Source organism: Cnephaeus nilssonii (assembly GCF_951640355.1).
Source record: "Cnephaeus nilssonii genome assembly, chromosome: 2".
Taxonomy (NCBI): domain Eukaryota; kingdom Metazoa; phylum Chordata; class Mammalia; order Chiroptera; family Vespertilionidae; genus Cnephaeus; species Cnephaeus nilssonii.
The window spans coordinates 69,787,674-69,803,382 of record NC_137073.1 but is presented as its reverse complement, the minus strand read 5'-3'; the positions used below and the strand labels follow the sequence as shown (position 1 = coordinate 69,803,382).

General features: G+C 38.1%; 1 protein-coding gene across 3 annotated transcripts in view; it reads left to right on the top strand.

The window, feature by feature from the left end:
• The window catches only part of VCAN (versican), a 103,701-nt gene that overhangs the window by 33,200 nt on the left and 54,792 nt on the right, over positions 1 to 15,709 (top strand). For 2 of the 3 annotated variants that reach the window (XM_079800234.1, XM_079800235.1), the window contains exon 6: positions 4,692 to 4,985. In XM_079800234.1, the coding sequence (XP_079656360.1) occupies positions 4,692 to 4,985 (294 nt within the window). Of the gene's footprint in view, positions 1 to 4,691; positions 4,986 to 12,058; positions 14,696 to 15,709 lie in introns of all 3 variants that reach the window. The other variant, XM_079800233.1, reaches the window with a different exon arrangement.

Genomic DNA, 15,709 nt, shown 5'->3' with positions numbered 1-15,709 from the left:
CTAATTTCATTCCACTGTGCTGTAGTTTAAAACATATAATTTGAGCTGTATATAATTCCTGACTATAAACTTAAACACTGAAAGTAGATCAATAAAATTTTTGAAAATCTTAATATTTTTACTGTATAAAAGCAGTCAGTATTAGTCCACAACCTCATTTTTTCTGTGGGATTTGGTATGGAAAGATGTGCCAATGGTTTATTATAGAGGAGAAAGTCTAATGCTTTTATTGGCTGTATCTTGTTTTAATTTTTGCAAAAAGATCTTTTTTTTAGGAAATGAGCTTCTTCTGTGTTTGGCTTTAAAACTGTCTTAGAGGCTTCATCACCAGTCTGCCCCAGTGCCCCGCCCCCATCGCCTGCTTTGCTCACTTGCAGTCTTTGAAGCCACCCTGGGAGGCAATGGACTTAACATGCCCTTTGCTTTGTACTCTCTTTAGTCTTTTGGCTCCTGCTTTGATTCTGTGTGGTTACCTGATCCACTTACTCTGCTCCTATCTTGAGCAGGTTGACAAATAGGCAACCAGAAACTTAATACTAAGTTATAGTTATGGATCAGTTGAGGTTCCTCTTCATGGAAACACATATGTCTCTAGAGCAATGTTTTTAAACTACTCCATGAGACAGATCATGGACTATTGAGTAGTATTCTGTGAAAAAAGAAGAATTATCTGGTCAAATGATATGGGTCTCCCAATAAATACTGTAACAGTAAATGCTCTGAGAAGTTTTGCAGAAATGAAACCTGTCAAATGACTTGTATTTGTTTTTTTTAAATGCAATTGTATATGGAACTCTTCTCTTTGGAATACCTAGTCACATGTCAAAGCTCACCAGTTTTCTGTGAAAGACATTTTTGGAAGTTATATTCTTAGAATTTAAACTGTAAGTTAACAATATTCCCAATCCACATCTTCAGCAACAAGTTTTTAATAGATTAATTCTGATTTAAACAGTAGGTCATCTACATTTGTATTATGTTAGATAAAAATCATGCAACGTCAAAGGGTTATCTAATTAAATCCAGGCATCTAATGAATAAAAACACACACAAAAAACTTGACAGAAAGTTATAGATGCCTTAGAAATCCAGAACTCTTAGTAATATAAATTAGTTCAGTTACTGCTATCTGTGCATTACCCATTGCTTTACGTGTGTGTGTGTGTGTGTGTGTGTGTATGGTTTGGGTTTTACAATGAAACTGATGCCAGGAGAGTATGGCATATTTTAGAAAAGTACAAAATGTCCTGGACTTAATAGTTTGGACTTTGGATATAGATTCAGTGTTAATCATAGGAGTATCAAGTTATAGCAAGATAATTCTATAATGTGGATGCCTCATTATATCATTGGTTTTTTGCAGTGGGCGAGGTAATGTTCATGTTAAGCAATTATGATTTAGGAGTCTTAGATATTTAGTTTTTGGAGTTGAGTTAAAGGAAGTATTTCTTTTTCTTATTATTTTGAAATAAAACAACAATTATGGCATTTATTAATTCTCACCTTAAAGTAAATTCAATGTCAGTTAAATCTTCCTCTTTTTTTTGTCTGAGATACATGAAACCCAATGGTGATGTATCTTTCAATATATATTTTTAAAATTTCATTTTTTATGTTTGAAAAATTCCTACATATAAATAAAAAGAAAAACAGGTGGCCTTAGGGAATAACAGAATTTAATCAAATAAATAAAATTTTTATTTTATGGGTATTGCATAGGTAGATGGAAATTGTATCCCCCAAAAATGAACTATATAATTACTATTTTGACATAAAGTCAGATTTAACAAGAGTTTCTATATAGTTTCATTAAGTAGATTTTTATGATTTAATAATAACAAGAGAATTCTCTTTTTAACCTGCCATCACCTTCTGAAACCTTTCTTTCCTTTCATACCCCAAACATGGATGCTGTTTGAGACAGGGAAACCAGTTACCCGTGAGATCATGCCGTCATTCTTCTTCATTAGCCCTTTGGTCTGGCCGCATTTGGAGAAGTTGATTTCCCCTAACAGATCGACTAACATAGCTGTTGGGAGAAGCAGTTTTACTCAATTAATTATATTTCGTGGCCCTGCTCTGGTTGGCTGATCATTCCTGTTACCTAAGAGGAACAGTAGTTTTACCTCAGAGTAGAAGCACCTCGCACTGCAGGAAACTAAGGCAACACAAATGATACGCCAGCTGTAATAACAAAGCCAGGCGTTCCACCTCGGAGGGAAGCGGGTTGGCACGCTGCCCTCTTTCACACTTGCATTCCTTTCAGGCTTACTGCAAGTGTAACGCGGAGTGAAGGAGGCTGCCCAGGGCAGCTCAGACCAGCCTCTCGTCTGCCTTTTCCCCCCTGTAGCTTTGAGCCAAACCCATAGGTGAGATCAATCACCTGTCCAGACAGCAGCTCCCCACAGCCCTGCCGCAGGATTAGCGTTAGTTAATGTGCTGCTTGGGAAGGAGGGGAGAAAAAGAGCACCTTGTTCCTTAACAAGAACTTGAAATGGCACTTATTTAACAAATGTGACGGAATGCATACTCTGTAACTGGCATTGTGACCCTTATGCTTTTAAAACCTACTAGGGAGAGTGACATTGAAGGAAGGCAGGGGGAACTTATATTCTTATAGTGTATTTTTATTTATTGATTGATAAAATATATTTTTATTGATTTCAGAGAGGAAGGGAGAGGGCGAGAGAGGTAGAAACATCAATGATGAGAGAGAATCATTGGTTGGCTGCCTCCTGCATGCTCCCCCGTCTCCCCTTTCTCCCCCCCCCCCCCCCCCCCCCCGTCCCCAGCCTACAACCCTGGCATATGCCCTGACCAGGAATTGAACTGTGACCTTCTGGTTCATAGGTCGATGCTCAAACACTGAGACAGCAGGCTGGGCTAGTGTATTTTTGGATTTGAGATGACTATCTTTTGCTAGACTAGATCATTAAGGACAAACCTATTCACCTCCCACCTTACTTTTTTCAGTCAGCTAAAAGTCATTTTTCTTTCTCTTCTTCAAATAGCTCTTATTTGGATTTGACCGAATTTCATCAGTAGCAATTTTAGATTTATAGTGAGAAAAGCTGATATGTGTGATTTGGCTATTTTTCCTATGACTGATTTTTCTTGTTTTACAAAGCTGTCAGTGAGAGAGCGACGGCTCTATTCATTTTAAACAACTGCTTGTTACATCTAAGTTCTGTCAGGTGAAGATCCAAATTGTGAGAGCTCTGAAGTCCCAGTTGTGTAATATCTCATGGACTCAGCACGCGGCCTCAGTGAGATGGAAACAGGACCCACAGCTGGGACAATGATGGGCTATCAATATTTTAGCTCCTTCTCCATATCATTTTATGTTGTCCCTCCTGCCTGCTGTATTTGCTTAGGTATTCTCTAATTCTGCCTCTGTCTTTTAAAAGGCCACTTGTGTTCAAGTCTGGAAAGCATCGTTTAATTTGCATTGACTTAATTTCAGCCAATTGTTTTGTTAGTGTACCCAAGGAAAATTCCAGTATAACAAACTGGCATTTCCAGAGTATTTTATTAACGCACGTTAAAGGATAATGAATATATTTCCCATTAATTGGGCCTGGTGATGAGCAAAGTAGATGTTCAGTCTTTCGTTGCCAGTCAATAAGCAAATATAAGAGTCTCTCAAACCTCGTTAGAGCCCCTGCTAGCTGGAACATGTGGGGTCTTTGTGAGAACTGGAGAGAGGAGTCCTCTGGGCAGACAGAGCCCCCCTTCCTCCTGGGCGGCCTTTGGTGCCTTCGGCTGGCTGAGTGGGAGCTGATGGCCCCCATGCACTCTTGGTCCTGACCATGTGCAGGCCATGACCCGCACGCCAATCCCAGCAGCCCTGAGCCTGGGACAGGAGGGCAGGCAAGGGCACTCCACTCTGCTCCTGTCCCTTCCTGACTTCACACCCTGGAGGTTTTCTTATTTTGTTATTTGATTTGATGGGAGTTAATCCACTTGGATGGTAGTGGTACGTGAGAAGGTGGGTCAGAGAGTTACTATTTGATTTTAGGATAAACGAAGTGAGACAGCCTCAGTGACCGTTCAATACAGCTTTCCCCTCCCAGCGTGCAGCGTTAGTAAGTACATCACCGGCTCTTTCCTTAAAGAGGAAACTCGTTTCCTAGACAACAATCCAAAGGTTCACTTGGAAAGGTTTGTTCATCTTAATGATCATTACATTGTTATCAGATAACTGCTTCTACATGCCCATAGGCCATAGAAGCAGTCATTGGATACGGAAGTTTACATATGAAACTGTTCCGGTATGTGCTGTTTCTTATCGTGCGTGAATAGTAACAAAATTAAGTAACCGTTATGTCTGCTGCTTTAAAGTGTCAGAAGCTGGTACCGTGCCATAGAAAGTATTACATGCTTCCCTCCCCCTCCCCCTCCTGCCGTCACCTTAAACCAGTGGTCGGCAAACCACGGCTCACGAGCCACATGCGGCTCTTTGGCCCCTTGAGTGTGGCTCTTCCACAAAATACCACGGCCTGGGTGAGTCTATTTTGAAGAAGTGGCGTTAGAAGAAGTTTAAGTTTAAAAAACTTGGCTCTCAAAAGAAATTTCAATCGTTGTACTGTTGATATTTGGCTCTGTTGACTAATGAGTTTGCCGACCACTGCCCTACACTGTAAAGGAATGAATAATAAAACTTAGGGCTTTTTCTCCTCTTCTCATTTCAGGTGATGTGTTCCACATCACTGCTCCCAATAAATTCTCCTATAAAGAGGCCGAGGAAGAGTGTGAAAACCAGGATGCCCGGCTGGCGACAGTGGGGGAGCTCCACGCGGCTTGGAGGAATGGCTTTGACCAGTGCGATTACGGGTGGCTGATGGATGCCAGCGTTCGCCACCCTGTGACTGTGGCCAAGGCCCAGTGTGGAGGTGGTTTACTTGGGGTGAGAACCCTGTATCGTTTTGAGAACCAGACAGGCTTCCCTTCCCCTGATAGCAGATTTGATGCCTACTGCTTTAAACGTAAGTGTTTGATACCTTTTTAAAAGTTACAGATTTTAAAAACATACTTCGAAGGCATGCATTGATGTTCACCTAGCGATTGGGATGGATCCCATATCTTGCAGTGTGTGCACGAAATGGAAACAGTACAGTAACTTTCAAAAGCATGCAAATGGAACAGCAGTGATAGGGTTACAACAGCGGGAAGTTAGACAAATGGTTTTTTAAAGGGGATGAAGAAATGTCAAGTTAAGGTCTCAATGGTGCCCCATTGCACCACAGAACATATATATGAGTAATTATTTTGTATTAATTTCAGTCCTTAAATGCAATTAGATAGTTGGTGCTGTAATGCTGAGGCCAACTGTGGCTGAGTTGAGACCTTGAGTCTGTTTATTTTGTCTTTGTTTGGTATGTCTTTCTTTGAAATGGTGGAGAACTGAAATTTCAGTAATTGCAGGTGAGTACTTGGAACTGACATAGATAATCATAGCATTCAATTAATATCTAAAAATGAACCATGCTATAAATTAAAATCTTCTTTTATCCCATTTTGTTTCAAGTAAGGGAAATGTGTCTTATAATAATTCTCTAGAATCATATTGACATACAATATATGGTTTTTGCTATCTTCATTAGGTTTGCTACATAAATTGGTGTTAAATAACAGTTTTCAACATTCATGATATATTTATTTAAAAATTTCAAGTGACCTTAAATGATTTTATCAATAGTAGTTTCATGATATAATATCATACTTGTAGAATGTTTAATTAAACCAGGAAGTAATCCAGAGTCTGGTAATATTTACTGTCAGGTCTACTGGTATATTGTGACAGCTAAACAAAGATCTCCCAAAATTTTGGGTGACCTTGAGTTATGCTTAAGTTAGAGCCATGTTATATTGAAATATAGTGAAAAGTTTTTACCAAGCTTCTAATACATCTTGTTATAGCAATATGTAACTGAAATGAGTAGAAAATAGCTAATGTAATTGGTTTCTAAAGTGAAATACACAGGCATTCTTCATCAACCAAAAAGATATAGCTGGGATCTGAGTAGTCAGCAGAATAGATATTAGTACAATTGAAAGGTGTGATTTCACACATTGTTGCCTCCCACTATGAGGCCTCTGCTTGGATCTCCTCCCAAGAACTCAACTTTCTGAGTGTTAAAGCTACATGTTGTGTATTATTAGCACAATACAAATGGGCAATGAAAAGCCATTGAAAATACTAGCTTTGGTTTCTAAATCCTGCAATGACAGAAAAGTCTTTCTTGCTAATTTTTGGGAAAACAAAGAACGATGACAAAACCTATGTAGAAAGATAAACATTCTTTTAAGTCACATTCTCATACCAGTGATTTTCAAGTAGTTCAGGCTCAATGATCAGTTTTACATTGTGACTGATATGATTAAGGAACAAAATTGGATTGGTGTGTGTTGGGACGAAGGGGTTAGAGAGGTTAAATTAGGGAAAGAGTAGAATTCTTCAACTTCACTATATTCCTTGATTATATATATTTCTTGTGGCACTAGAAAACTTTTAAACATTTTTTTTCGCCCAGAAGGTAAAATTTAAACCAAAGCCTGTCTGTACCCATGAAGAATCCATCCTGATGTGTTTTAAATTATTTGTTTAAATGAGGAATTCACACGAATGTATGAAACAACAAGCTACTTGGATTCAAATAGAAACACCACCTACTAAAACTCTACATGAAAATCTTTTAAAAATTGGAAGGTTTAGGTCTATTGTTTTCTCTCTAATTCAATTGAATATATATAATTTGGAAATATATAACTTGCAAATATAATGGTTCAAATTTTGGGTTTTGTCCCACCTAAGCTAAAGGCTAGATTCTTCTTTATTTCTTCCCTACCTTTAAGACCCTATCATATTCAAAATTTATTCAGTGCATAAAAAGCTTGAAATGTTGTCATGACATAAAAACCTTTCTTAAAGCACGTGAAATGCCAACAGCTTCCCCAAATAGCTAATTTATTTTTCAAAAATTCTTTTAATATGCACGGTATAGCAAAAGTAGCTTTACAGTTGTGAGCACTTAAAGTTTATTCTTGTATTATTATTTATTAATTATTGTATTATTTTCCATATGAACAGCTGTAAACCTACTTTTCACCCACCCTGTATATAGATGTGTACACACACACGCACACACACACACACACACACACATTAATTTGAAAAATATTCTCAAATGACTTGACTGTCATTCACTTTTCCCACATAATTGAGTAGTGACTAAATTCTGTAGGGTAAATTTTGTAGGCGTTGTGGCTCTAGTGACAGTTCCAAAAGTGATTTCAGAGATGTACAGTTGGTTGGTAAAGTAGAGGAATGTAGAAATATCACCATATTTTTTTTTGTTTGCTTTTACCAAATGTAGGAAGTGTTTTTATAACTATTTCCTGGTGAATGAACAGTACCCAATCTTACTTTGCTATAATTTCCTTTTCCTTTAAAAATCATTGAATAGAACATTAATAATGGCTGGTGATAAATATAGTTAGAATCTATTCTTGTCAAATAAATTTTAAATACAAGTAAATTTATGTTGGAAAAATAAAGTTTTCCTTTGTTTTCCCCTGTAATAATTAAACTAAACTGTGCACTTTTGATTTTTCTCTGACCTCAGAGTTAAGTGAGTTCTGTGAAAGTTAGACGGTTATACAGGGCTTTGAAAGCTCACCCAAAACATCCCCAAACTTAAGTGAATCAAAAGCATTCAAGACTCATGATAATCTCTCATTTGATGTTATTAATGCTCTCTAGACAGGTAGTAGAACATGTTTCCTAGAAAACCCAATATAATATCTTATTACCGTCACCCAGATAGTTTTTCTAATTATATAAATCCATTGGATTAGAATTGGAGCCCATTTTTCCTTTTTAAGTTGGAGACCAAAATCTAAATAACAGCTGTTTCTCTTACTGAACAGTTGTTCAGTTGTCCCTCAATGTCTTCCTTAACTGAAATAATTTCCTTGTTTTGAAATTTCAATGTCTGAGCCTTTAATCATCTATCTGATCTTGCTTTGAGCCCTCCTTTTTTTTTATATATATATATATCCCTCTGTTTGATTAAGTATGGAACTTAAAATAGTGGCCTAAAGAAGGCTAAATAAGTACCCACCACTTCATATGCTATTTCTTCCATATTTGTTTACTTTTATTTTTATAAATCCTCACCCAAGGATATTTTTTTCATTGACCTTTTTAGAGAGAACGAAGGGGGAGGGAGGAGTGGGAGAGAGAGAGAAAAACAGCGATGTGAGAGAGACATAGATTGGTCGCCTCCCACATGTGCACGGACTGGGGACCTGGGATTGAGCCTGCAACCCAGGTATGTGCTCTTGACCAGGTATCAAACCTGTAACCCTTTGGTCCACTGGCCGACACTCCAGCCAGGGCCATATTTATTTACTTTTGAATTTGGCCTGCCCTTCTAACCTTTGGTCAGTTTATTTTTTGTGTGACCTAGATCATAATCTGAGTATAGGCACCAAAACGTATTCTTCCCTTATTGATATTTTTTAAATGTTTTCTGTTTGTTGAATTTGAATATGTTAGCATTCACTTACTTATAAAGCTTTTAAAAAAGTTTTGCATTTTAATCTCATTGTTTCCACCTTTACTTTCCCCCCAACTATTACGTAGAATCAGCTTACCGAGAATCCACTTTATTTGTGATTCCAATGTTTACAGTTATTTATGTATAAAACATTTAATCTAGAAGAACTAATTTGAAGTTAGTCTTTTCCTTGTAATGGAGGCTAAAGGGTATGAGTTAAATTGACTATCACACTGGTAATAGGGTTCTTATATTTTATTAGAAATATCTGCCAGATGTCTCCCAGCAGAAGCATGGAGAAGAGAGTCCATAGAACATAAAATGCCATTAGGACAGTGATGTGAAACGTCTGTGTGGTGGACAGCTGCACGGTTGGAAGGGAGCGTTTGTGGGAAAAGAAGCATTCTGATTTCTGTTGGCTCCCTGGCAATGAAGCTGAGGGGACGCTGGTAGTTTTCCAAACCGTAAACGTCTCCATACGAATGCTTCTGGAACGACACTGAAAGAGTAGCCTAGAGTTGTGTTCTCACCTTCATAATAATCACCATCAATACGGTGACACTTACGACCCTCTTCAAAGATATTTGTTTTTTTTTAAAAAAGATTTTTTTCGGGGTGGGGCAAGTGTTTGAAGCAAATGGCCCAGAAGAGGAGCTATGCTGAGTTATGATGGGAATCGGCTGTTACATTGATGAAAAATCTACCCAACCCCAAAAAGGAAGTTTGAGGTTTTCCATTCCAAGTAGTATAATTAATTAAGTTAATTATGAGCAGACCTTTTAACAGGGCTCTAAAATTATTGAAAACTTTTTTTTTTTTTAATCACATAAATCCTGGCTTTGTAGGGGGGATTCTCTCAGACTCACTTCACTGTGTTCCGGGACTAAAAGAAGCCAACACCAAATGATATCGTAATAAGTGACAATGACATAGTTAGTTTTTTAAACGAGTCCTTCATTTTCAAACACTGCAAAAAGTGTTTTCGTAGCATTGTGGAAGTTGCTAGCACAGACCTTGGGCTGGAACCTAAGGAGACCTGATTCACAGGCTCTGTTTGGCCCTAATGCAGTTATCGCCTCTTGTTAAATTAATCTCATCAGCCATGAAATACTCAGAGGGAAAAAGCTAAATTACCTTTATTGTTGTTAATAATATGATTAATTTTTTTCTAATATGCAGTGTAGTAAGTGTTTATATTATGTTTCCATGGTAACTTTCTTTGAATGTACATTTTACTATTTTCCCAAAGAATGTGGTTATAAGACAAAAATTATATTTGGCAGTTAAATGAGGTAACAGTGATGGAATTTCAGGGGCTATAGAGAATTGAATCAAAAGAAAAACAGTCAACTACGCTTTGGCTCCTTAAGTTACTCATGTCAATCAAAATAGATTAAAGCTTCTTCCAATAAATGAATGTAGAAAGAGCTTTTCTTTAAAAATAAGTAAAGGAGAAAAAGGATATTTCATATATTTTGAAGAGTTCAATTCTGTTTTTAAAGTTAGTTTTGTTTTACTATAGAAGGATAACTAGTGACAGACTTTAAAGATTGTTTAAATGCACTGTAATATAGTCACCAAGTTTTTATTATAAAGTTGATTAATCTGGGCTATTATAGCTGAAGTCTGATTTACAACAAAATGACATCATTTTATCATTAAATTTTTAAAATAGAATTTATTTTTAGAGCAGTTTTAGGTTCACAGCATATACCCCCTGCCCCCACAGGCACCACCTCCCCCGTTATTAGCATTCCCCTTACATTTGTTACAGTTGCAGACCCACATGTCACATCATAATCACTCACAGTCTATAGGTTACATCCAAGTTCACTTTCTGTGCTGTACATTTTATAGTTTGGACAAATATATAATGACATGTATTTACCATTCTAGTATTAGAACAGTTTCACTGATCTAATATCATTACATTTTGACAGACTAGATGGAGCCCAAAGATATACAATTTCATTTTCCAAGGACTCCTGTTTTGGGATTAAGAGTAAGACACAAGATATTATAAATACTACAGATATTACAACTCTTATCAGGGGGAACAGGCATTACCCATACAACTAGTTTTAAGTTGTACAAGATATAGCAAACCAATGACTAAGGTTTTCTCAGAACAGTTCCTTCTGAGTCTAGTGGCAACTAATTTTTGACTTTTGAAAGTCTGAATTTGAAAAAACAAGCAGCACACAAATAACCCAGAATCTAATCTTTCTTTTTTTTAAAAATGTATTTTATCAATTTCAGAGAAGAAGGGAGAGGAAGAGAGAGATAGAAATATCAATGATGAGAGAGCATCATTGATTGGCTGCCTCCTGCATGCCCCCTAATGGGGATAGAGTCCACAACCCAGGCATGTGACCTTGACCGGAATTGAACCTGCAGGCCGACACCCTATCCACTGAGCCATACCTGCTAAGGCAACTCAGAATCTTTCTGTGTTAAGCTGCTTTCCCTCTATGTTGAGAAGGAATCTTGTCTCCAACACTGTCGCTGTTACACACAATTTAAATGTCTTTAAGCAGGCCAAACCATTCTCTGTAAATCTGGATGCCTTCTAATGTAGCGTTTTCTGATGACATGTTACTTTTTATTGCCTGAGCCTATTCTTTCGATGCTCAGAGTTGTTTCCAGTGATTTGTAATTACAGAACTAAAATATATCATGTGGGTACTTTACTTCCTGTTCTACATTTGTGTTTCATGCTAAAGTAACCCTGGAACCAAGACCTTTAAGAGTTACAAGCACATTGTGTAGAACATTAGAACAAAATGTAGAAATACAACAAATGCCAAGTAACCTCTGCCAAAAACATTTTATTGTTTATTAGAACGAGGCTCCGCTAGAGTTGAAAGGAGGAGGAAGACAAATGTCCAACACCTGGAATCAAGTGAAGAGTGGTTTTAAAAAGTTTAATATCCTGTTTTTATGAAACCCCTCCGCATTATGGACAATGTAATAGTTTATGTGTAACTTGGGGACATTTGATGTGGCTTTTGGTTGTTTTGCAATCTGAGGCACTCCCTCTCCCCTGAGTCACGGCAGCCTGAGAAGGAGGGAGAAACCTAGAGGCAGGGCACAGAAGCTTCCAGAAGAATAACATTAAGTTCTCCTACTAGGCTTCAAGTTGCTGATGTAGTTTCTGATAAATCATCCATCTACTATTTCCAAACTCTGCATTCATGTATTTTTTTGGACATCTCCATATTTTAAAAGTAGATAATACTCATTTTCCTTAACCAAGAACCATTCATACCTCTGGGTAAAAGCAGTGATAAACCCTTACACTATAAAACAAGTGATCCATTGGTGACTATTAAATGTTCAGTTGCCTTTTGGGTTAATTTAAGTATAGTTTTTAGATTCCCCTCCACCACAAAACACATTTGGGTCACCCCAAAATACACAGCAGCATTTAACAAACACTGGACGTGCAACTTTTTATTAGTGCCTTGTCTAATCAACTCTTTGAAATTATTTTCTAGCCAAACAGAATATATCAGAGACTACAACCATCGATCTGAATATCCTTACAGAAACTGCATCTCACAGTTTATCCAAAGAACTGCAAATGGTACCCGACAGAACTACACCAATCACCCCTTTAACCACTGACTTATCTGTCGTTACAACAGAGTTCCCTGCTGTGGGAAACATAGCCAATTTTGAACAGAAATCCACAGCTCAGTCTCCAGTGGTCACACACAGATCAGCCACTGATTCACCCCCACCTCCTGGGGATACCATATCTGAAATTAAGGAAGCAGAGCCCCAAAGTACAACCGTCACCTCCCGTCATGCTACTGATTCATGGAATGGTGTCATGGAATACATGCCAACACAAGAATCAGTTACACAGATTGAACAAATAGAAGTGGGTCCCTTGGTAACTGCTATGGAAATCTCAAAGCACATGCCTTCCACAGAATTCTCTGTAACCGAAACACCTTTTGTATCTACAACAATGACCCTGGAATCCAAAACTGAAAAGAAAAGAGTAAGCACTACTTCTGAATTAGTGACCACAACCCGCTATCTCACCTTGGGAGAAGCTGGTGATGGTGGTGAAGACAGATCATCTACAGTTAGATCTGACCAGAGCACCTTGGTCTTCAGCCAAATACCTGAAGTCATTACAGTGTCAAAGACTTCAGAAGACACCACCCCCAGTCAACTAATGCCAGCATTGAGAACGGATACTTATACCAATGATGAAATACAGGAAAAGGTCACCATCGACCCATTTATAGGAAAAATGGAGGAAGAAGACTTCTCTGGAATGAAGTTCTCTACAGCTTCCTCAGAGTCTTTGGTGGAAATGACCAAATCCTTTGATTCACCAGCACTGACAACAGCAAAGCTAAGCGTTGTGCCAACAGCGGCAAGAGATGTGGAGGAAGACTTTACAAGAACTCCAGTTGGATTAGAAACAGATGACTATCAAGACACTCCAAAGTATGATGAGGGTATTACAACAGTGCATTCAACCCACAGCACTTCAAGTGTGGAGGTAGTCACTGTATCAAAATGGTCATGGGATGAAGATAATATAACCGCAGAGCCGTCAGAGTCCACAGAACATGCACGTTCTCCAAAATTGCCCCCGGCCTTACTCACCACTACAGGAGTGAGTGGAAAGGATGAAGAAATCCCAGGTTTCACTCAGGATGGAGGAGATGAGTTTACTCTTATCCCAGATAGTACTCAAATGCCATTAGAGAAGTTTACTGAAGAAGACTCAACAGACCACGGGAAATTCACAATTAGATTTCAACCAACTACATCAACTGGCATTACAGAAAAGTCAACTTTGAGGGATTCTACAGCTGAAGAAAGAGTTCCCCCTGTCACAAGCATGGAAGATCGAGCTGCTCATGCAACTGTAGAAGGAAGTGCTTTGGATACAGCAGAAGATATGGATGTCTCTGAGCCTGTATCTACTGTCCCTCAATTTGCACCCACTTCAGATATGGAAGGATCAACATTCGTTAATTATAGTAGCACCCAGGAGTCTACTTATGTAAGCACTTCCCATACTGTTCCTCTTTCTGTAATTCCCAAGACAGAATGGGGAGTGTTGGTACCTTCTGTTCCATCAGAAGGTGAAGTTCTAGGTGAACCCTCTCAAGACATCCATGCCATTGATCAGACTCACCTGGAAGCAACAATTTCTCCTGAAACTATAAGAACAACAACAGAAATGGCACTGAGAACAACTCAGGAAGAATTTCCTTGGAAAGATCAGACTCCAGAAAAACCAGTTCCTGCCCTCGGTTCTACAGCTGGCACAGCCAAGGAGGCAACACTACCTTTGGATGAACACGACAGTGATGGGTCAGCATATACTGTTTCTGAAGACAGATGGGTGACGAGTTCTGAGAGAGTCCCAATTTTAGAAACAACTCCAATTGGAAAAGTTGAGCACACTCTGTCTTATCTACCCGGTGCTGACACTGAGCACAAAGCAAAAACAGATGAAGTGGTAAGGCTAACACCAAGCATGGGGCCAACAGTATTTTTAAGTCCGGGGGCTGAACAAAAATATGAAACAGAAGGTACTAGTCCAAGGGGAGTTATATCGCCTTTAAGCACCAGTGTTACCCAGCTTATAGAAGAAGCCACTACTGAGGAAAGAGAGAAAACATCCTTAGATTATATTGAGTTAGGTTCAGGATTATTCGAAAAGCCCAAAGCCACAGAACTCCCAGAATTTTCAACAATTGAAGCCACAGTTCCAAGTGAGATGACTACCGCCTTCAGTTCAGTAGACAGACTTCACACAACTTCAGCAATCAAGCCCTCTTCAGCACCCACTGAGAAACCTCCCCTCATCGACAGAGAACCCGGTGAAGAGACAACCAGTGACATGGTAATCATTGCAGAATCAACATCACGTGTTCCTCCCACTACCCTTGAGGATAAGGAAATGGAAACCGATATCGATAGAGAGTATTTCACAACTTCAAGTCCTCCTCCTGTCACACAGCCAACAAGACCACCCACTGTGGAAGGCAAAGAGGCCTTCCGTCCTCAGGCACTTTCCACTCCAGAACCCCCGACGGGGACAAAATTCCACCCTGACATAAATATTTATATTATTGAGGTCAGAGAAAACAAGACAGGTAAGTCTTTGCTTTTTAGACATACCAGTCAAGGCAATCAGCATTTGATCTTGAAAATTTCTTTTGGAAAAAAAGTCAACATACCAAATGCTGCCATTAGAAGATAACTGGAGTGTGAAAAAGTTCTGTGTTTTAGCTTCACATATTTGTACAAGCATTGGAAGAATATGTTAAAGAATTTGGAAGAATGTTAGATACAGTTTTATTTTAAAGGTTATAAGAAGCCCTGCTTTGTCATCTAATATAACCAAACCATTCCGTTACATCACTTCAGAACATGCAGAACAAAGTGTGTTAATTTCAGTGTCTTTCCATGCATTACTACTCAATGTAGTACTAGACTGTGTTAACATTCCATTGGTCTTTAACTATTAACCTTCAGTACTTACATTGTGGACAGCTAAAAACCCTTTTCACATTCCTAGGGCTGACAAAAAGACATCTAAAGGTTTGCTATGGTTTTTCTTTATTATATGACTTGAGGGGTGAGTAAAAGTCTGCTGCTTAAATGTTATTTTATGCAAGTTCCAAATGTTTTCAAGTTGTTGTCCTTGGGTATTTTAATGAGGCTTTAAATATTTAGAACAAATACAATCTGGCTCAGTTCTAGGAATTGCTATAACTCATTGTATCAAATATCATTTCAGAAGATGGCTATGGCAGCATTATCTCTGTTTCCTAAAACCAGGTTATCATGTTATTATTTTATGATTTAATTGTTTCATCTGTAGGAATGCCTTATATTTTGCTTATTTATTTCTCTGGGGAAATGTTTAAAAGCTGTTTTGTTTTTTTTAAAAAAATATTGATTAATACTTGCAATTTTCATTATCAAACATACGGTGCTCCTTTCTAAAAACCACACCATCATTTAATTTTGGTAAGCTGATTTTAGACTACACAGTTCAATAGATCAAGTTTGTTTGTCTCTTTCTAAGTTAGGAGTCAAGATCCTTGATTTTAGTTAAGTTGCTATATTCTAGTGTTAATATGTGAATGAAATGAATAACTACT